The sequence below is a fragment of the Pocillopora damicornis genome, chromosome 1 (genome assembly GCF_964200805.1).
Source record: "Pocillopora damicornis chromosome 1, jaPocDami1.2, whole genome shotgun sequence".
In the NCBI taxonomy this organism is placed as follows: Eukaryota; Metazoa; Cnidaria; class Anthozoa; order Scleractinia; family Pocilloporidae; genus Pocillopora; species Pocillopora damicornis.
The window spans coordinates 7,968,362-7,989,935 of NC_142670.1; the positions used below are offsets into that span (position 1 = coordinate 7,968,362).

The following is a 21,574-nucleotide window of genomic DNA, read 5'->3' on the forward strand; positions in this document are numbered from 1 at the left end:
AGCCTCGATGAGTTACAAGACTATCAGCAATAAAGTTTATTTCTTTTTCTCCGACGACGCAAAAATAATGAATAGCTCTTGAATTAGCGCTTAGGCAAACATGCAGCGGCCCTCGGGCAAAAGGAAGCGAATCCTGTGCTCTGATTGGCTATCCGAGTAGGCCAGATGAACTTATCTTGCCAGTCCTGTTAGAGTCCATCCGTCACTTTACGCGCTTGGACCAGTCGCGCGCGAGTGGAAATACATTTATTAATTTATTAGAAATAGTTTAACTTGAAATCGAGAAACCTTTTTTCTTTTGTTTCAAATGATATTATTGTGACAGAAGGTCAATGCACAACGTTTAATTTATTTCTCTTCTGCAGTCGTTGTTACTGTAATGATGCAATGGACAGAAACAGGTGAGACAACGCCATTCCAACTTAAACATTTATATACCTAAAACAGAACTTAAAAAAGGAGAAATTCCAACTGATTTGTAGAAGTTATTAGTTATAGACTGCCGATTGAAAGTACGTTAATCAGCTTGTGATTCTAAACGCGAATTGGAAAGAAAACATCAAAGTTAAAGAATAACACTACCACCACCCAGATCTCCCCAATTTCCATTCTTAAAGCCGAGATTCATTTCAATGTTTGTTCTGGTAAGGTAAAATGTTTTATGCTCATTTTTTTATGAATAATATTGTTAATATGATAATCAATAGTCTTCGCCTCCATTTTCATCATCCACACTATTACTACTATTATTATCAACATAATCTACATATTTTGGTGCATTTACTTATTTATTTTGTCTTAGAATGCCAGCAGACATGTTTCAATAATTCCTGGTACACATTTTCGAAATGGGGAAGACAGTGGTGGTGGAACAAGAAAGCCTGCAAATATCAGGGAGGTTACCTTGTTTCTATCGAATCAGAAGAAGAATGGCAGTTTATCAGTCATGAAATACAAAATCGTTCCTATTGGAATACTAGTGCGTGGCACATTGGTTTAAGGGAAAAGGCCAAAAATTGGACTTGGGAGAGTGGAGCACGACTGAATATTTGGAAATGGCGAGATTCTATAACAAAAAATATAAGACCTCGTGCGGAAATATCCAAGAATGGGAGCCTTTTTAACAGCATATTTTGGAACGATAGCAACGCCTTCATTTGTGAAATGCCCGGAGGTAAATAAACGTTCAACCGAGAATTAAGAATTTGTTCATGCTTAGCGTGCGTATATCGAGTTATGGATGCACGCGGGAAGTTTGGAGAACACGAAAAATACGTAAGAGTAGCTCGAAGCGCAGCCGAGAGCAACTCTTAGTTTTTGAGTGCTCTCCAAACTTCCTAAGTGCATCCATAACTCGATATACGCACAGCTAAAAGCATGAGCCAATTCTTCTATAACAGAGCGACAACAAGGATCTGCGCGAAGAAGCCTTTTATTGTGGTAGATTGCAAAATTCTCACAACGCACAAAAAAAAGTAGGCAAACGTCTTTATCGGCTGATCAAAAACACGCCACATTTTATACTTTGGTTTGAGAGATGAGGAAATCAAAGCCAAATGAACTCAAGTGTCACTAAAAAATGCAGGTAATTTAGTGTTAACAACTGGGTTGAAAACGTAAATTAGCCACCTTAAAGGGTAAAAAAGCTGACGTTTCGAGCGTTAGCCCTTCGTCAGAGCGATTAGAGGAATTGTGGGTTGTGTGTGGATTTATATGTAGGAAGTGGAGCTTCGCCATTGGTGGGAATGTGGTGACGAGAAAACAGGAATAACTTAGTTGAATGAAAAGCGCTCGTTGATTCCGTGGGGATTAAGGGTGCCGATTTGGAATATAAATTTTTGTTCTAGTGTTTTACGGCTTTCCGAACTGCCTAGATGTAAGGAAAGGCCGCAAACTGCCATATGCTGTTTAGAATGATAAGGAAGATTAAAGTGTCTAGCGACTGGTTTGGATGCGTCCTTGTCATTTCTTGTCGTCTTCCTGTTTCGCCGATGTATAACTTATTGCAATAAGTGCAAGTTATGCAGTAAATAACATTGGCGGAGGTACACGTAAAGTGACCAATGATCTTAATGGATCTTTTGGGTCCCGATATTTTCTCTACGTTATGAATGAAAGGACAAGTTTTGCATCGTGAGCGAGCGCATTTAAAAGTTCCAGATTGGTCATAGGTTTGAAATGAACTCCTGACTAAAAAGTTGCCTATGTTTTTGTCGCGTTTGAATGAAATAAGTGGGGGTTGCGAAAAGATATTGCCAGTCTCTGAATCGTTTTGGAGTAATTTAAAATTTTTAAGAATGATTCATCATTCATCATTAAAATTTTTAAGAATGATTCATCATTCATCATTCTTAAAAATTTTTAAATTACTCCAAAACGATTAACTAATTTATTCCCGTTTTCTCGTCACCACATTCCCGCCAATAGCGTAGCTCCACTTCCTACATATAAATCCACACACAACCCACAATTCCTCTAATCGCTCTGACGAAGGGCTAACGCTCGAAACGTTAGCTTTTTTACCCTTTACGGTGGCTAATTTACGTTTTCAACCCAGTTGTTAACACTAAATTACCTGCTATACTCTCCCACCGACGCAGCACCACAGTTTCTTTAGAAACTTACCTCTTTATTCATTTGTCACTAAAAAATGCTTTGAAAGTCAAAGAGTCAACTTGCAAGTTTTTTTCGGCTTAATTATTGTTGCTTGTTGGATCAGGACCTATAGAAAAATTTGGCAGTTCTCCGCTGGTTTCTTCCATATTTCAAAGAGAAGAAAAACTTCACTGAAGCTTAACAGGAAGGAAACTTACCTACCTAGGGTTGTATATATATATTTTGTGCTAAAAAATGCCCTCTTAAAACTAATATAATGAAAATTTCTCTTATAAATTGATTTTCCAAAAAATGAGACACTGCTCACATAATATCAAGTCCACCTTCATGCAACTTCTACGTGTGTAGGCGATGAATAATTTTATAATGAATACAAAAGCAGTTGGAAATTATGATAACTCACATTCGCATCTTACTTAGTGACTAATTTAACCTTTTCAGACTGGTGGCAAGGGTAGTGTAGGATTTTAGTCGAATTTGATCCCAACAATGTTAGAAAAACAATCAAAACAAACAAAAAAATCTCAAGTATAATGATGGCATGAACTCAGATATAGTCTAAGCTAATTTAGGTTGAAATAGTAATAATTATATCAATAATAACGACACGCCGGTTTGCTGGCTAGTTTATTCATATCCTTGATTGATCTTGTGTTCTTGAATTTTACCATTATCATGGTCATTATTATATTTGTTGCCATCTTCTTTATTTTGTAGAATGTCCAAATACTTCTTTTCAAAACTCGTGGTATATATTTACGAAAAAAGGAGGAAAATGGAACAAGAGCAGAGAAATCTGCCAATGTCAAGGAGGAGACCTAGTTTCCATTGAGACCGAAGAAGAATGGAACTTCATCAATGACGAGATTCAAAATCGCAGCTCAATGTCCAATTGTACTCTTCATAATAGTACTTATCACCATTGTGACGCATGGTACATTGGCTTACAAAAAAACGGTGAGAATTGGACTTGGGTGAATGGAAAACTGCTGAACATGTCTAAATTGGCAAGAAAGCCAAAATTAAGCAGAGTTGTAGCTTACATATCCAAGCGCTATATTAATGGCGGACAGGAAATGTGTGATGTCCTTGACTGTAAGAATATGGCTTATATTTGTGAAATTCCCAAAGGTAAGAGAAATTAGCCATTTATTTTTAATATAGAATCAAATAAAAGGCTCATTGACCGTAATGCCAATGTTACCTATGAGTTCACGTTTGGTACACCCACCACTGCTATCATAGCAAGCGGAACTCATGGACCTTCTGACAATCAGGATAAAATTTTCACTTGGGCAAACATTTCTAGATCATTACGTTTCTGTTTGTTCCTGTTCTTTACTAATGTTTGTTTACTTGTTTTTTGCTTATTTTTTAAGGGGGGGGGGGGGCTAATTTGTAATTTGATGTTAGCTGCCTCATTACTATCCTCAACTTTAACTGCAGAAACATCTTTACCATCCGAATCTATAAGGCCACAACCCACTCCATCGCCGCCATTATGGTTATCATTATCGCCATCACTATCTCATCCACTGTCTCATTCATCGTCGTTGTCGCAGTCGCCTTCCCAAGTGCTTTCCAAGTTTCCTTCACAGTCGTCGTCACAGTTGCCTTCTCAGTTACCATTGCATTCGACTTCTCAGTTGCCATCTCTTTGCCAATCGACTTCCCAGACACCTTCTCAGTCACTGTTACAGTTGGCATTTCACTCGACGTTTCAGTCAACTGCAGACGCATCTTCATCATCCGAATCCAGAAAGTTACGTCCTACTCCATCGCCGCCGCTGTGGTCATCATCCTTGACATTGCTTTCACTGTCACAATCACCATCCCTGTCAATGTCTCAGTCACCCTTGCAGTCGGTGATGCAGTCGATGTCTCAGTCACTTTCTCATACACCGTCTCATTTGCCATCTCAGTCGCAGTTCCCGTCATTGCTGCATTTCCTTTCCCAATCGCCTTCCCAGCCACTCCCTCAGTCGTCGTCAGAATCGCCTTCTTATTCATTGTCACTGTTGCCTTCTCAGTTGCTGTCGCATTCGCCGTCTCAGTTGCACTGGGATTTACATTCAACACCACATTCGCAGTCACCGTTATCCCAGTTGCCATTGCAGATGGCCTCTCATTTGCCATCACTTTCACCATCGCACTTGACTTTTCAGTTGACATCACAGTCATCTTTCCAGTCACCTTCGCAGTTACTGTCTCAGTTGCAGTCTTGGTTGCCGTCGCCATCGCTTTGGCCACCGCTTTCCCTGTCACCATCTCAGTCTCAGTCTCAGTCACCGTCGTCTCAGTTACCTTTTTACTTGCTTTCATCCGCGCCCTTGCCATCACAGTCATTGATGCCATCGACATCATCATCGCCATTGCAGTCACAAATGATTCAGAAGCTGGTGTGTAATTTTTTTGTTTTTGTTTTGTTTTGTTTTGTTTGTATGTTTTTGTTTTTCCCTTTTAGGATTCTCATACTCTACAATTCAACTATTATTTTCCTTACCTCAGGCGGCTGAATATGTCTCTAAACTTGGCAGAATGGATATTACCAATGTCCGTTCCTTGCAGGTATTTTATTCTACTAATTTCTTTCCACAGTTATGCTAATGCTCCATCGGTCTGTTTTTAATGTTCAAACAGAATCCGCAAATATGAATTATCATAAAGCGTATAAATCATGTTTTGTCGGTATGTTAGTTTTTCTGCTTTCGTCTCATATTGCTCGTAAAAGTAAAATATTAATGGCTCATAATTTTTAATTTGATTACGACGTTGAGCTACATAGTTTTTCATGCCTGTAAGAAATATCTTATTTGAATTTTTATGGATAAATAAAAATTATCGTTATTAGTATTATTATTATCATAATTATCAGTATAATTGTTATTTGTTTTTAAATGATAGGACAATAACTGAATAATTGATCCTCCTGGACGGGTCGATATTTAGCCTGCATACATGCATCTGTACCCGACATTGGTTGGCTCTCTCGCTGGAATACTTTTTCTCATTTATTTATTCTTCTTTTGTTTTCTATTGACAAATTCTTGGTACCTTACCTGAGCAAAATAGTACATTTCATTACAGGAAGCCATAGTGGTTTTAGAAGTCTTCATCACCAGTATTAAAAGCGTCACAAAAGCTCGTGAACACGCCTCTGTAACAGAAGAGATTGAGACAAGAAGAGAATCCACTTTTAAGGTGGCAGTTGCCTTTGAGGAATTTGCTCTTAACTACAGCAAGCTCCACCTGATTGGAACGAGGTTCCCACAAGTGATCGACAGTCACAAAATGGGTGAGTCTGAACACAATATGGTCTATAGGCCTTGATGATGTAATAAATTTGTACAGATTACTGAATGAGAAGCGCTATTGCTGGATCAAATCGATCCATCTCGTCCGTCCATTGAATACCCCTTATTATGGATGGTTTTACAATATTTTAAGGATTGCACTCGTTAAGAGGTAAACTAAATAAAAGCGTTGATACAACCATGGTTTACAGACTGTATTTTCAGTCCAGCAAGAGTCGTGAAATTATTGAAACCATCGCCTGCTGTTTTGTTCGTTAGTGCTAGGTATTCATAAAGCCTACCATCAAAATGCAAGTGACTTCTACCTTGAGGATCAAGAATTGCAAGCAAGCATAAATGTTTTATCTGCAAACTTTCCGAAATCCGGTTAGTATCTACTGCAGTGTTTACTCCTAAATGGTATAAGAACAATTCCCGTTGTTTCCCTTACAAATTTACGCGGTATTGAAATACATCTGCACATAAACAGAGTCCTGAGTTTGTTTGTTTCTTTACACAGTCTATTTGATTGAGTTATCTGAAGTTTCTTAAAAGACTGTGCTTCAGCCTTTTTAATTTTTCGATTTTTTTTAGTTTCATTGGTTGTTGGGATTGTGTATAAGGATCTCCACGAACTACTAGACACAGGTCAACTTGTCAGGAATGAAGCAGGCAAAGCCACGAGGTGCAGTTCAACTTCTCTAAAATTATATGATTCAAAATAAACAAAATTATAATTTTTCCTTTCCTTTTTTGTTAGGTATTTGAACTCTAGGATAATGGCCGTGGCTATGGATCCAAAACCAGAAAAACTGGAAGCGAATATCATATTAAAGTTCAGAAACCTGAAGGTAAGAACACGATCAAAATTGGTATCAATTGCTCTACACTGTGTTTATTTATTCCAAGGAGATAATACACATTTTCAGGTTGATGAAAGAAAAAAGACATGTGTGTTTTGGAGGGGCTTTAACAAAAGGTAAGAAACTAAAATATATTAAGTACCTTGTTCTAAAAGTTATGCAAGCCAGGCTTACGTAATCTTTGTTAATCACAATGAATTTTTTTTGTTTGTGAAGGAAACACCAATCAGCTCTTGCAGCAGGAAAACCAAAAAAATCAATAACATTCGAATGGAAAAGGTCCCCACTTGACTATGATGCCAATGTGACTTCCCTAAAGTTATCGAACATCCGTCACTGTCAATCTGTTACTTCCTGTTTTGAAGCCATTTGTTTTATGCATTTTATTCCTTTTCACTTAAGGTTGTCGCCATTTTTCGCTTCTGCCATCGTCGTACATATTGTTGCTGACAGAATCGTTTTTTTTACCGCAAAATTAAGAATTTACCTTTGATTTTTTTCTATTTTTCCGTTTTTTCGATTTTCTCCACATAAGGTAAGATACAACTGTGTTTTACTAGCCTAGATGGTCAATATACCTTTTCATTACATCGTACTGGCTAGAATATCAAAGCCGACTCTATGAGTGGCACATATCAGTTACTGAATAAAATGGAAAGTAGTCAAGAAAGTCTCGAGGCTACGATTATGAGGAAGATAGCAAGTTGACCTTTTGATAACCAAAGGTCTTCTTCACTATTTTTTTTTTTATAATATTGCTGTTATTGTTTTATTTTTTTGTGTTTTTTCTTTTAACGTTGTCGTTATTTTTCCAGCACAGAAGGATTTTCAGGGAGAGGATGCTATGTGGTTGCATCACAAAGCAACTCAGAAGAAACAGTGTGCAGCTGCAATCATTTTACTCATTTTGCTGTCTTACTTCACTACAACGGCAGCTCAGGGGTAATGGACTAATGTTTACCTTACCTTCACTAGTGGCAATTCCTTTGAGGTGATTGACACATTTCTAATTATTTTCATGCCATTTATGAAGCAGCTCACTGAGGAAGACGAAACTATTCTGGAGATTATCACCTACGTGGGATTAAGCCTGTCAATCATAGGAATAATTTTGACAGTTATTCTATATTCCTTCCTTACGTAAGTGCTACAGCCAGAAATTTTATAACTTTGCATTACTATAAAAATGTCAGACGTAAGTAAGACCTCTTCGCGAAAAGATAGACACTCAGTCAATGCATAATGAAACAATTGCCTGTTGCAACATAAACTTCCTTGCCTTTGTTTTGTTCGGTTTAATTTTTGTTTTTGTTTTGGTCTGTTTGTTCTTATTTGTTTATTGTTTCTCTAGAGATGTTCACCAGCCTCTGTCACAAATACGATTGAGTCTTTCTGTTGCCCTCGGAGCTGGACAATTTATTTTTCTCGTCGGGATAAACGCCACAGAAAACAAAGTAAGCGACTTCTTCATCCATTTATGAATATTTGTTTGATAAGCTTATGACGAGCACGAAGAAGTACACCAGATCTCTTTGAAAAGATGCATGAAAAGTAGACAATTTCTTTTCTCTCTCCCAGGCTTCTTGTATTACAGCAGCAGCCTTCATGCAATATTTCCTGATGGCTTCGTTCTGTTGGATGCTGGTGGAGGGATTTTACCTCTACCTCTTTGTGGTGAAAGTTTACAACATCACCGAAAAGATGCACATGTATCACGTCATGTCATGGGGTATTTTCATTTTACTTGTTTTGAATTGCTTTACTTCATGATAACCTGAATCGACTTGCATTGACATCCTACTTATGTTTAGGTTTACCCATCGTCACGGTCGGTATTTCATTATGCATCGCTGCTGGAAAAGATGGAATAGAGAGCTTTACTAGTGCTAAATAGTAAGAGAAACCTTCGACATCAGTTCTTTTTTCTCCTTATCCACATTTCCTGTCTCCTACAAAAGTGTATTCTTTTGAGTACAACTCTTTTTCCGCAATCTTGTGTTTTTAGTTCGGTTTCATTTCGTAGATTTTTGTGTCCCTGTGTTTTTATCCAGGTTTTGTGTCTCTGTCTCTGTCTCTCTTTCTGTCTCCTTCCCTGTCTTCTATTTCTCTGGGTTACTGGGTTAGAGGATTATTTGCAGCAAAAATATGTTTATATTTTTCCCTCCGTTTCTCGTTTCAAGTTGCTGGCTGTCCTACACAAACAACCTCATCTGGATATTCGCCGCATTTATGGCTTTCGTTGAAGTGGTGAGTCTAAAATTAGTCAGTCCCTCGCACTTTCCTTTTTAATGCCAAAACTGACCACCGGTGGAGATCGTCTCTCTTGTTCCCATGCTTATTACAAAACGAAAAGCACATTTCTGTTTTCGACCACCAGGCTCAAAGCTCACAATATTTTCAACTTCAATTAAGGCCCACAATGTATTCAGCGTTACTCGTCTTAGCAACAACCACTCTGCCGATATTTGACATTCCTTGTTTGTTTCAGCTCAACATTTTGATTCTCGTCCGAGTCATAAAAGAGATGACCACGCTAGTGCAACCTATGGGGGAAGACACTCATATCAAGCAGATACGGTGAGATTTAAAATTTGTAGTTAGCGAAATATTTTAATCAGTGGAGGGAAAAAAGTTAAATAAACGGGAACCAATTGCTGTAACATCTAGTTGTGAGGTATTTGCCTCAATTCCACCCTAGTTAGCAATAAACAGTGAGAAATTAATTACTTATTCATTGAAGAGGTTAATTCATGATCATGTACAGGAAACAATCAAATAATTCAAACTTTTTTTAAATGTTGTCGTTATTCCGGCAGACTTGGCTTTAAAACATGCGCGGTGATGATTCCACTGATGGGTATAACGTGGCTATTTGGTCTTTTGTCGCCATTGCACAAAGCTTTCGCCTACATTTTTACCATCTTTAACTCAACTCAGGTGAGTATTCGGTCTTTTGTCGTCATCACAAAAAGCTTTCGCCTACATTTTCACCGTTGTCAATTCGATTCAGGTGAGATGTAAATGAGAATGTCGGAAATCTAATAATCTGTTTGCAAACTTGAATGTTCAAACTACATTCTTACATTAGTCTGATGATATTTCCCGTTCACAGGTAACCTAGTCGACAAGAGGGGATTTACTTCTTGGTTTTTGAGATCTGCAACTTCCCTTAATTTACTGTTTTATCCATTTTTTAAAGACGATTTCAAGATAGAGATTACAAGATGTTTGCACTACATCAAACTTTTTAAACGACGCTCTGCCATCTCTAAAAAAGGCTGATCTTGAAATAATTTTCTGTCTTAGGGATTCCTGATTTTTTTCTTCCATTGTGTGCGAAACAGCCAGGTAAGAATGATATCAAACAGGGGAGGTAGATCAAGTGAATTGTGAAGACTTTAGAATCACTGAGCTTTGGATGGTTAAGAACTGATATTTGGCCAATTGTTCATCTACAGATTAAAGAGCGATTGAAAAGGAGGATGAACGCAATTTTTCCATCTTACGAAGTTGGAAACTCTGCAAGGAAGAGCTCACGAGTTAACGCAAGTGATGCCGGGAAAATAAGGGCAGTCGAAATGCAGTCTTTCGATGCATAAATAGCACTGCGCCTCGGTGAAGCTAGTCAATCATCTTTTAGCGATTTGCAATCACTTAGCATGACCTTCCCTCAGTAATTCCTCAATAGAGCCTGGTTAGTATCGTAGTATCAGTAAGGAAGGAGGGATTAGGATTTTTGGTTTTGCGGTGTTCGTCATTTTTTTAGATCAGTGTTTCGGTTTTCTGCTAAACAAACTTCGGTTTTACAGTTTTGGTGTTTATTGTGGTTCGCAGATTTCCGAGTTTTGGCACTTGGTTTTCGGTTTTCGTCAAAAATACTAATGGGTTTTCAGATTTGGAGTCCGAAGTAGTTTTGGCTTTTCCTATTCGGGTTCCAATTCCTCTTTGATCTGAGCGGCAATCTTTTTGCCTCCATAGCTGTGAGACCTCTTTGTGCTCCATCTGTCATCTGTATTGGATCGATTAGGGTTTTGACAACTAGGATGTGAAAAATCGGTTTAGACGGTTTTGGATGCGATTTTCGGCTTTAAGAAAATTTTTGTTGCGGTTTTAAATGTATTTTTTTTCAGTTCTGCGGCTTCGTAGACCCCAATGCCCCCCCTCCCCCCCCCCCCTTTACTAAAGGTAGGGCCATTCTGGTCATTATCGTAATGACGTAAATACATAAATGAACCGCTTATATAGTGCTATTAGCTGTTGACTTTAATTGTTATTACGAAGGGCCGCATTCGGCATCCTGGTAAATCATGGGTCTATCTGTTTCCATAGGAAGTAGGCTCTTTGTAAAGGTAGCTTGGATAAATTGGAGACAGTACTGCCAACAACAATAGTACATGTTTGGACCCTCGTTTTAATGGAACGGATACAATGATATAAATCTCACTCGGTTTGTCGCCCTTCTTAAGATATTTCTGCTTAATGTTAATACTTGTAGAAGAGCTTTACATTCCAAGCCGTTGAAGTTAGTCAACTGCAATGTTTGTACTTTTATTGTTAAGTTTAAGGTTCGCCCTAAAATTAAAAGAAGAAAACTGTGTAAAAGCTTGATTGCCTATAAATTGTGTTAAACATACAAATCAACGATTTTAACGTCTTTTCTTTAATCTGTTTTCGTGTTCCATATAGTAAGTCAGATACGTAATCAAATTGAATGTGACACAAAATAGTTGCTCCTATAGTAATAATGGATAAATAAACAAATGTATAATGAATACATATTCACCTATCTAGTCATCATTATTATTTTTCAAAGACACATTTTTTTCTTTTCCATTTTTTTTTTTTTTTTTGTATCCATGTCAGGAAAATGACGAATGTTCTTAAATTTCTCAGCGTCGAAATGTTTGATCAAGTGTATTGCTTGAAATGTTGGAATGAAAACTAGTTGGAGAAAAAATCGGCATCGATAGATACAACATGAATGCATATACACAAGTGGCAACTCTTACAGCGATTTTTCGCATTTGCTGCTTCTTGTTTATCACCGAAACACCTTTGAGGAAATATAAACTATCAGGAATATACAAATGAAGTCACGTCTATTTTGTTTAATTTTATCCCCAAGGAGGGGGGGGGGGGAGGAGGTTTGGATACCTTATTTTAAATGCAAAACCAAGGGAGGGAAGTAAGTTGCAAGGCTGGTATGTATTTCAGGATCTTGGACATACAATTCATATAGGATCATGTACTCCTGTTATACGTATCCTTTCCTGTAGGTTCGAATATTTTCCGAAAAAAAAATTCCGTGTCGGGCGGAAATAATTCTTCAGGGTTTGATATCATGATAAGGGTATTTCAAGCGTAATACTACTGGCGAGTTAAGGTTTATCGGCGCGAGAAAAGCACTGCACTGAAGAAGTTTGTCAAAAAACACTCGTGTATATAAAGAAACAAACGTAGTAGTTCTCCAATTTCATGACTATTAATTCTTTTTGGTTTACAAATGTAGAAAACAAGGAAAACATTTAAGGATCCTTATAAGCGCGCTGCTATTTGATTTCTACTTTCAATATAAATTGTAGTACCCACTGTGACTTTCTCAGTGCATCATTTTTAATTTACAAAATTTTGGTCTCGTTTTAAATTATTCGTTTGTATTGCTTTTTCTAACTTTTTAAGTTTGAACTTAAATGGGCTGTCAGGGGCAGGTTTCTAATGGCAGAAAAAAACTTATGCCCATTTTAAATTTGCTTTAGGCAAAAAAGTTAGTAAAATAGGAATGACATGTAAATAAGACAGCCGTTAGAAGAGAGATTAAAGAGTTTACGGCAAAACTGCGATAGATTTCAAAAAGTAACCCCGACGCTTAAAATGGTAGTTCTTAAGAAATGTCTGAAATTAGTCATTTCCTTCTATTCAAGAACAAATAGAAAATGTTTGTTCTGACTTCAGATGACATTGTGGTGTAACTCACGCCGGGCTGGCGCGTGCCGTGAAGTGGAACTTTGTCGCCCGCTGTTGTTTGAGATTGTACAGCGGAAATGCGAATAAAAGTACAAAGCAGTTTTCAAAATGGCGGCTGAAAATAGCATTTTGAATGCTATTGTGGCTCTTCGTCCTTTACGCGATGAAGTCGATAATTTCTTTTTGTTTGAAGAAGAAGTAAAAACAGCTCTCACTTCAATTTTTGAAAAAAACCGTGTGGGCCAAAGCTCTTTGAAACGAGCTAAAATGTCACAAATTCCAGCGACAGCACTCCTGGAAGGAGAAGTGAAGATGTGGCTTAAGATGCTTCATAGGCGCCTCAGTCCAAGAATGAAGGCCCGAAGCGCTTGGACTGTAGAGTTTAAAAGGGCGATGTCCTCGGAAATATTTTCCTTAATTTTACAGATGGTTAAAAAGGCCCGTTCCGCTTATGGTGTTGTGCACAACGAAGAAAAACACACAGATATAATCTACTATAACAGAGAGAACAGACTAATTCGAGATTTTGCCCAGTTATCTGAGCTAAGCAGAGACTCAGTCCGAGAATTCCTTATTAAGCAGAGTAAAGGAACAAGAAAAGGAACTTCAAAAGTTTCCATAACTTCTGAAACGCCTTTCACCATCACATTTATTAAGAGGACACAGCAAGTGGTGGGTATTGTCTCAAGTATCTATATGCACCATTGACTTGGTTTTCAGTTTCTAAGCCCTCTAGATAGTCTGGGTCAATTTCATGAACAGTCCCAATGTCAATCTTTTTTAACTGTTCTACAAGGTTACTATAAGTTAGAAGCTTTGGAACCTTACAGCCTTTACAAATTGAAATACTTGTTCTTTTCCCTGGTTTGCCTTCATTTGATTTCATTGAAAGCACCAGTCTTACACTTTTGTACTTTTGTTTCCCCATTACACCACTTGCATAATATGTTGCAATACTTCGAACAATGTTGTCATCTGACTTTTCAAATTCTAACACACTCTTCTTATACTCTTTACAAACTATTCTATTGGTCAACTGCTTGTTCTCTGTCACATATTTTGTTAACTTATTTAACTGGCATCTCTTTTGCAGAGTGTCAAACATTCCCTCGAAACAGGCTGAGGAATGTTCATTTGAGCTCCCATGAATTTTGGCAGCAGCTTCAATGGTTTCATGCCTCCTTTTTCTTGCCGTCCTTGGTCCAAGTGTTGATTCCCCATTAACAAGTGCAGTAGGGCTTCTTGTTGGTGCCTGAGATACCTGTCCCTGTGACTAAAATATTGCTAAATTAGACACTGGGTAGCAACACAATTATTTAAATTAGATGTGGTTGGATGATAACAAAATAGATATTTAGCCAAATCTTACATTCAATATGTTGATGTTTACAATTTAGAGACACTGTCATTTATGACAGTCTTTACTGACCAAATGAACACAGGCACTCGCTCAGGTTTCTTGCATAGGTACTAGCATAGAAACCTGACCATGGCTGTCATTCTGGCACTGACTCTGTGTTAAGTGGTTAGTTCACCGAAATTGAACTTGCAAAATATTTTTTTTTTATTTTTACAAAATTGAATATTTTTCTGTTCACATTATTAATAAAATTTGGCATAAAATTAAACCTCATCCAACCACTAATCAATGCAAACCTACAGACTTAGTTGGAGGTTGCACCCAGCAGTTTTTTGCTGCATACTTACTGGTACTGGTAAAACAACCACAATAAAGAATCAAGAGTATACTCACAGGAATATTTTCTAATTCATTTGTTATGTCTTTGAAGTGTTCCCTGACTGTGGCCAACTGAAAGCAATTATTATACAAGTGATTTCATAAGCACTGATTGTTTAATTTCAAGTGTCATTTAGAGTTTAAACACATAAAAAGCTTTTACCCTGTCAAAATTGAAATTCAAGCCTCCCTACACATGGACCTCCACCACTTTCCTATAATCCTTTGTTACAATATTCTCTGATATTGAAAATAAAAATCTTCCCAAAACATTAATACTGGACAAATTTATATCACCTTTTCTTGGGCTCGCTGGACTTTTTTGTACTCTGCCGATAGCTTGTGATTTTCATCAACAGCTTTCTCCCTTGCAACCTTGCGAGCTTTCATGAATTGAGCCAAGTTAAAGCGCGTGTTCTTTGTGTGCGGCATCCTGGAAATTAACTCATAAAAAACTAAGGAAAGAAGGCAAAATTAGGAAAACAAAAATCATAGAGCTTTTGTCAAGGCTTTGAAGTTTCGGTTCGTAGCACAAATTCTCGGATAAGTAGAGAAACTTAAAAAACTATCCTAGCCAAAAATACGATAGAAACGACAAATAAACCTTACCTTTTCTTTTACTATTTTCTCTACTGTCTCTTGCTAAGCGAACATCGAAGAAACCATGGCATATTTAGTATCAAAATGACGGGAAAACTGTGTACTTTCAGCACATTTGAGTTTTGGCGCCTTCGGACTAACTCCAGGACCGCTCGGAGGCAGTTTTCAACAGGCGTTAACTCAGTTCCAGGCTTCTCTAAAAACCACACGGTCACAAACGCCATATTTGTGGACGCTGATTGTTCCGCTTCAGAGCGCTCACCAGCCCGGCGTGACTGCGAAATGAAATACCGGACGTTCACACTGTACATGTCAGCCAGTTCTAAATCGAGAAAAATATGTTGCATTTTAAAAGCTTGACTGTCGCTAAAAATTAACAAAATACAAGCTGAAATCATCCATTTACTGGATACCGGTCTATCAAGCAATCACGAGCGATAATTTTACACAACGATATAGAAGATAATGGACAAACCATAATACCGACTGTAATATAGTACACTCTATCATATAGCGAGTGCATCATCCGGCTTAAGTTGGCTTTTTTAGCCGCGGGGAAATTATTTCTCGAAGAAATGAACATTCTTCAATCATCGACTACGAACGCATTGTTGATAAGATTTATGGGTGAGTATCAACTTTATTTATGTTCATTTATTCTTGCTACAGTAAGTCGTCGTATCTCCCTACGATAGTTTATCTAGAGAAAGGCTTGATGAACTTCTAACTTCTCATTCAGTTCTTGTGTCGGATCCCAAAAGGAAAAAAAACCAAGAAGAAGTTTAAATTCACTGTTTGTTTTGTGTACGTTCGTTTATTTAAATGTCTCCTAAAATCAATGAACACCCAAATGGCAAATAGATAAACGTTATGACTGTTCTGATAAAAAAAATAAATAAATAAAAAAAGAATAAAAAAATTTTAAAAATCGTAAATTTTTTAGGTCAAAGATACAAACAGGAGTTGAGTGTTTTGGAAAGCATTTCGGAACCAAACGTAAGAATTAGTAATTTTCTTTATGTGTTTACTGGTATTTATGATTGGAAGAGACCTTCTATTATTTGTTTTTGAAGCAAATCAGCAATAGGGATCAGTAGCTTTCGTCTTCCATATACTGTATAAAAAGCCCAAATTGCAATTCTATTCCAGCCATCGACATTTGTAGACATGTTCGTTTTCATCGTAGGTGATATATGGATCTGAGGGCGTCAATACTCGTAATAAATATCCCTATAAACCGAGCTCAAAAAAAGCATCACATGGCTATAAGTTTAAGTGTAGCGACTCGGAAAAGGTGACACCGAGTTGATTTTTAAGCCCCTTTAATGACTGACTAAACTATGTTCGCGGTATAAGTGTGTAATCACGAGTGACATGTATTATTCTTTCTCCACGGAAGGGGACGCTTTTTCTAAGACGGTGCTTCATGCATGCAGTGCACGCTTATGGCAAAGAATCACATGAATTTCCACTCTTGGTTTTTGAAAATGAAAGGCATATGTGCTGGGAAGGATGAAAGCTGTATCCGGAGGCAGTTTATTCTCAAAATTTACAGCCAACCAAGCATAGCCCTGGCTAACCACAGGCAAAGTGCATTGGAAAGGCTATTTCGTAATGTCATAGGCACGAATTCAGATGCAACACATGTAGTAAATGGATCTGCTTCAGAACTTTGAGTTAAGCAAGGCTCTTCCTTCTGCCGATCGCCTATATAGGACATCTTCCATTCATATTGGCAAGTTGTTGGCGTCTTTAAGCCGTAATTCATGTTTGTGTTGATCACAAAAATCAAGGTAATTTCTCCCTCTGGCGAAGTGGCAAGTAGATTAAAAAAAAAAATTACCATGCAATTCAGAAGCAGTAAACTGCTCTTATAGTCAAACCTGTATTAAACGGTCATCCAAGGGGAATGGAATATCAGATTCGAGGATTTAAGATTCCAGACCAAGAAAAATATGAATATAGCTCATTTAAGATATGTGGGGTCTTTGACAATGTAAACAGGGTCCACTTTTATTCATAAATGCACCACGCAGAAACGATTTACAATTATTTGACGTTTTAGGCCGCTGGTAAGGCCTAAAATATTACTGAAAGCAGTAATTTTTTTTTTACGATGCATTGAAACACGTGGGAGTATATTAGGTATTGATCACTCTATTTCAAAAGGCTCGTTTTGAAAGTACAGCTTGTTGGATTTGTTTTTGTTCGTCAGAATTTACTACGTGGACTGAGTTAATTTTAATAAGATTCCTTTTAATTCATGATGATTAGCCTCAAAGAAGTGGCGTTTTAGGCAATGCACGCCTGCTCTAATGAGTCTATTCAACTGCAAGCCGTAGGGTTTTAAAACACTTGCGTGGAGCGATAAGGCCAAAAAATACTGTGATCAATAGACTCCATTAGAAACTCCTTTATATAAGTTTCGCTGAGCATCGTACGTAGAAAATAGGAAAGTATAATATCACGAAATTTTATCCTTCACCAGATAGTCTGACTTCACAATTTACCGTTTGGACTATGCATTTTAGCCATGAATGAAGTGTCTATTTCTATGTCTTGTGAAAGTGATGAACACAAAAAGTGCTGAAAATTAAAAAAAAAAAACCAAAAAAACAACTAAACTAACGTAAGGCTTCATTGTTCGACAAATGATTTATATCATGGTTGTGGCCTTGTATCCTTGGTGAGGCTGTTTTTAAATTTTTAGTAGAAGTCATCAAATCAACAGTCCCGTATTGAAATATTTTGTTTCTATATTGATAAAAATGATCGGAGATAGGTTTTCCCGTGCGTATGATTCCTCCATCTCTGATTAACGTGGACAATTGGATAAATGCGCTCTCGCGGTTTGAAGATGTTGATCGTCCAAATCTGCCACATTATTGATGTTCTCTCTTCCACACAATACTACTTCAATTGATCGCTTCAGTTCTTTAAGTCTAAATGTAGTCAAAATAGGATTTACTGCAGAATTGACGTTCAGAAATATCTCGGAAGTTACTCTTAAAATCAACAGCCATTTCTGATCGTGGCAGCTGTCGCAGTTTGCTTCAATAAGAACAACGACGAAATAGGGAACCAGACAAGTAATCAGACAAATTAAGATTAAAAACGAAGTTGTGGCACATCGATGCTGTTTTTGGGTGTTTTTTAGTCTGCGTATGTCGCTAAGTACTGGGTTTTCAGAGATAGATGACTGTCTCTGCAAATCAACGCGAGAGCAGCTCTTTCGCAAAGTTATGAAAATCCCAGTATAGGCCATTGTAGTTACGACAAGAGGAAACGTCGTGTGTAAGTGAATATCGACTAAAACGTAAACATCCCGAGACAAATCAACGAGCTGAAGAGAGGCGAAGATGGTAGAGAAAAGAACCATGATCACTGTACAAAAGACGAGGTGTTTTGGTCTGACTTTATGAAGATAGAAATAGGGACAAACAACAGAAACGAAACGATCGACCGATATGGCTGTAACGAGCAAAATTGAGCTGTTAACTCCAATGTATCCCATTATTCTGGGGAAATCTCCCTCCGTAGGAGAAAATTTTTCTCCAAATGTACACCTAAGCCTCATAACAGCCTCTGCTGGGCAAACAGTAATGCCAACGAACAGATCCATCGCAGCAATAAATATCAAAAACAGGGAAAATGTTTTTCTGAAGCGACGAAGGGGGTCTCTGTATAATGCCACCAAAGTCACACCATCAAGAACTGATATAAGAAATGAAAGTAGGGAAACAGATATTCCACTCCCAAGACAAATAGACTTCTCAAAATCTCGCTCCATGACGATAAGCGTATAAAAGTTCTGTGACAAAAGGCAGAATATTGTTTGTTCAATGTAAGACGTCTTCAGGGAGGTAAATTACCCAGAAAAAAAAAGTTAATTAGTTAATTTTCAATGGTTTGTGCATAATGATTACCTTATATACGCCACTAATGCACTGCCTGAATTTGAATAACATTCTTTGTAATCAACAAAAGCCAATTGCTTTAAAGAATCTGAATTTGAAACTAATGCCCTCTAGAGCATGGAGTGCGATGTTGCGATATTATGTAATGGAAAAGGTTGGCTTAAGTAGCTTCAGAGAGGAGATTTTAAGCAAACAAACATTCATTAGTTAAAAAATGATTAAAAAAGGCCATGAATGAGAGTGGTAATGATAATAAGATACTAAATAAAACAAGTAATACGAAACGTGCTTTCCCTTTTCAATTTACATACGTTCAATAGCAAACGTCTGTTCATTTGCTTTTTTCTTCAATATTATGACATGGAGAAAAACAAAAATAGTCTTTCAGTGAATTAAATGCGGGTTTAAAAAAGTATTACGCTCAGATAAAGTTAAGAAGACATACTGGACCTCTCATTCAACGTTAGCTTCCAGAGTTTATTTTTTTTAATCACGCCAAGAGAGACGAAACGTTTAAGATTCGCTTTCATCTCCAAGAAAATCTCAAGCGTGTGGTAAGGGTGGAAGTAGAAGACTTCTCGAATTTCATGCTAATTGCCTCATAAGTTGCCTAGCTATCTCAGATTCATATAAATATAACTCAACATGGAAAAAGAAATCTGCTGCTCAGTGATATCATTTCCGATGTCAAACGTGCAATTTTGAAGAAAAATTGCGCTACATCAGCGAGAGAATATCTTGATACCAATAAAACAACAAGCAGAAACACCAATGAAACATTTTTTATTCATGTTGTGAACTAATCTTAAAGCAAAAAAATTTGAAACTATGCCAGTATTTTTTTGCCATTAATTTGCGGTTCTTCTTTCTAGAATATTTTCCCCACCATATTTGGAGACCCTGAGGGTATACTCAAACAGGTAGTTATTGACTCGTGGGAAATTTTGGAGGAAACAGCTAATCGAAAAACTATTGTTAACTAGTATGCGCATGTTTGTTAATAGATTAGGAGAGATGGTAAACTTTGAGCTCGGTAAAGAAAGAAAGAAAGATTTTTTTGTCCTGTCACGAGCCAGGGACAAAGAAAAAAATTATGAGTCCCCATGAAGGATCAAACCTTTACCAAGCTTAGAACTTGCCATCTCTCTTATTATCTTGTTGATCCTGTATGCAGGACGCGTGTCATATGAATTTCGCCGTGAAGTCTGTGTGGCTCAGTGACGAGGAATCCGAAGGGGACTCAGAATTATTTATTTGTCCCACGCTCCTGAAAAGACGAAAAAATCTGTCTTTCTCTACCTTTGCATGTTTAAGCATAAAATTATCATTATTATGATAAGGTTGCAGCTAATAATCGTGATGAATACACTTGCACATAAAGAAAAAGAAGTTTTTTTCCATGGCGTAGTCACTTTCGATGTAAATAACGACATTTCGACAGTGTACTGCGAGTCTTCTTCAGGCGATAAGGTCGACAGAGTATTGCTTAAATAGTTTTTTGATCGCCGAAAACATGCAGTCAATATGTTGTCGAAACGTCGCGATCGACATCAAAAGTGATCACGTTGTCAGACAAACAATCATACCTAATAAACAAATCAATACCGTTTGCCGTATTCTGTATGACTCGTGGTCTGATCCTCGTAGTCTAAAATTAAGGATTCATCATCGTTAATTAAACGATAAAACGTAATTTCGTATTTAGTTTCGTATACGAAATTCGTATCTAGTAAAGCAAAACACAAATCATATAATAAAACTATGCTATCATGCCTATTATCGCATGAAAGAAGGTTTTGATATTATCAATCACACTTTGTGGTGCATGGCAAAGACAGGTGTGATATACTGTACTGTTCTGCGCCAGGTTTTTAATTAGCATAACAGTCAATTTCCCGTATTGTATACTTTTCATTTACGGTTTGCTCTGGCACAAAACAACGCAAGGTCTATCGTTTTTACAAAATAGCGTTCTCTGAAATATTTCTGAGAATGGAACTTTGCTCAGATCTGCAGGATATACAAATTGGAGAAAATAGTCCTGTTTTTCGAACACGTTAGTAACACACACGTAACTCTCAAAGAAGTATAAAGACCAAAACTTGTCAAATATGGTGTGAGAGATTATTCAGCGTTAATTGATTTCCGGTTGATTTTTTGCGATAAGTGACAGATGATTGAACAATAGGATCATATTATATATTTAAATTAAGAGAGACCAGAGCGTGGGAAAGAGAACGGTGAGAGAGAGCGGGAGATTAAGTTGATTTTATAAAATAAAACGTGAAGTTTCGGAACATAGCAGATTCTTTAGTCTCATTTCCGACAATGGGAAACCACACAACTATTATTAACTCTCCTGAGTGAGTACCAATGCTCCTTTAAAAACGTGACTTTCTGCACAGTAAGTATAATTACCACGAGCATATCTCGAGACATGACTCGAATCTATGGTCCTCCTAATAGCACGCGGAGAAAAAGAGGAGGCTAGACTGATAGAGCCTAAGGCGTTTTCTGATTATGTAGCTTGTTATTCATTCTAAGGGAGAGTTCCTTGGTAAACAAGCGTACCATACCATTACT

At 37.4% G+C, this 21,574-nt stretch overlaps 4 protein-coding genes across 4 annotated transcripts; 2 read left to right on the forward strand and 2 right to left on the reverse strand.

Moving 5' to 3' along the window:
• The first annotated feature begins 4,013 nt into the window (after nucleotides 1–4,013).
• Nucleotides 4,014–11,559, forward strand: LOC149051755 (adhesion G protein-coupled receptor D1-like). Its single transcript, XM_089187228.1, has 18 exons — nucleotides 4,014–4,417; nucleotides 4,994–5,015; nucleotides 5,125–5,169; nucleotides 5,689–5,911; nucleotides 6,189–6,296; nucleotides 6,504–6,594; nucleotides 6,670–6,781; nucleotides 6,839–6,888; nucleotides 7,588–7,714; nucleotides 7,809–7,912; nucleotides 8,124–8,226; nucleotides 8,351–8,501; nucleotides 8,584–8,665; nucleotides 8,953–9,019; nucleotides 9,261–9,349; nucleotides 9,589–9,709; nucleotides 10,079–10,120; nucleotides 10,231–11,559. The coding sequence occupies exons 1-18, from the start codon at nucleotides 4,023–4,025 to the stop codon at nucleotides 10,369–10,371; spliced, it is 2,073 nt and encodes a 690-aa protein (XP_089043354.1). The 5' UTR covers nucleotides 4,014–4,022; the 3' UTR covers nucleotides 10,372–11,559.
• A 1,180-nt stretch (nucleotides 11,560–12,739) lies between these two features.
• On the forward strand, nucleotides 12,740–13,985 carry LOC149051756 (uncharacterized). The gene is made up of 2 exons (XM_089187311.1): nucleotides 12,740–13,408; nucleotides 13,830–13,985. Exons 1-2 carry the CDS (start codon nucleotides 12,845–12,847, stop codon nucleotides 13,857–13,859), a joined length of 594 nt encoding a protein of 197 aa, XP_089043437.1. The 5' UTR covers nucleotides 12,740–12,844; the 3' UTR covers nucleotides 13,860–13,985.
• LOC113672286 (uncharacterized) lies at nucleotides 13,360–15,348 on the reverse strand. Its single transcript, XM_089187308.1, has 3 exons — nucleotides 14,772–15,348; nucleotides 14,490–14,546; nucleotides 13,360–14,009 (listed from the first exon to the last, which is right to left on the reverse strand). The coding sequence occupies exons 1-3, from the start codon at nucleotides 14,904–14,906 to the stop codon at nucleotides 13,389–13,391; spliced, it is 813 nt and encodes a 270-aa protein (XP_089043434.1). The 5' UTR covers nucleotides 14,907–15,348; the 3' UTR covers nucleotides 13,360–13,388.
• A 2,182-nt stretch (nucleotides 15,349–17,530) lies between these two features.
• LOC149051757 (histamine H2 receptor-like) lies at nucleotides 17,531–18,880 on the reverse strand. Its single transcript, XM_089187268.1, has one exon. The coding sequence runs from the start codon at nucleotides 18,862–18,864 to the stop codon at nucleotides 17,890–17,892; it is 975 nt and encodes a 324-aa protein (XP_089043394.1). The 5' UTR covers nucleotides 18,865–18,880; the 3' UTR covers nucleotides 17,531–17,889.
• Nucleotides 18,881–21,574: the final 2,694 nt, after the last annotated feature.

Excerpts from the sequence above, each read along its gene's own strand:
- LOC149051755 (XM_089187228.1), top strand. The coding sequence starts at position 4,023 with ATGTTAGCTGCCTCATTACTATCCTCAACTTTAACTGCAGAAACATCT. Across the intron at positions 5,912-6,188 it reads GATCGACAGTCACAAAATGG|TGCTAGGTATTCATAAAGCC; the intron begins GTGAGTCTGAAC and ends TTTGTTCGTTAG. Across the intron at positions 7,913-8,123 it reads ATTCTATATTCCTTCCTTAC|AGATGTTCACCAGCCTCTGT; the intron begins GTAAGTGCTACA and ends TTGTTTCTCTAG.
- LOC149051756 (XM_089187311.1), top strand. The coding sequence starts at position 12,845 with ATGGCGGCTGAAAATAGCATTTTGAATGCTATTGTGGCTCTTCGTCCT. Across the intron at positions 13,409-13,829 it reads TTAAGAGGACACAGCAAGTG|AGTGTCAAACATTCCCTCGA; the intron begins GTGGGTATTGTC and ends TCTCTTTTGCAG.
- LOC113672286 (XM_089187308.1), bottom strand. The coding sequence starts at position 14,906 with ATGCCGCACACAAAGAACACGCGCTTTAACTTGGCTCAATTCATGAAA. Across the intron at positions 14,547-14,771 it reads TCCAGCGAGCCCAAGAAAAG|TTGGCCACAGTCAGGGAACA; the intron begins GTGATATAAATT and ends AATTGCTTTCAG. Across the intron at positions 14,010-14,489 it reads ATGAATTAGAAAATATTCCT|TCACAGGGACAGGTATCTCA; the intron begins GTGAGTATACTC and ends GCAATATTTTAG.
- LOC149051757 (XM_089187268.1), bottom strand. The coding sequence starts at position 18,864 with ATGGAGCGAGATTTTGAGAAGTCTATTTGTCTTGGGAGTGGAATATCT.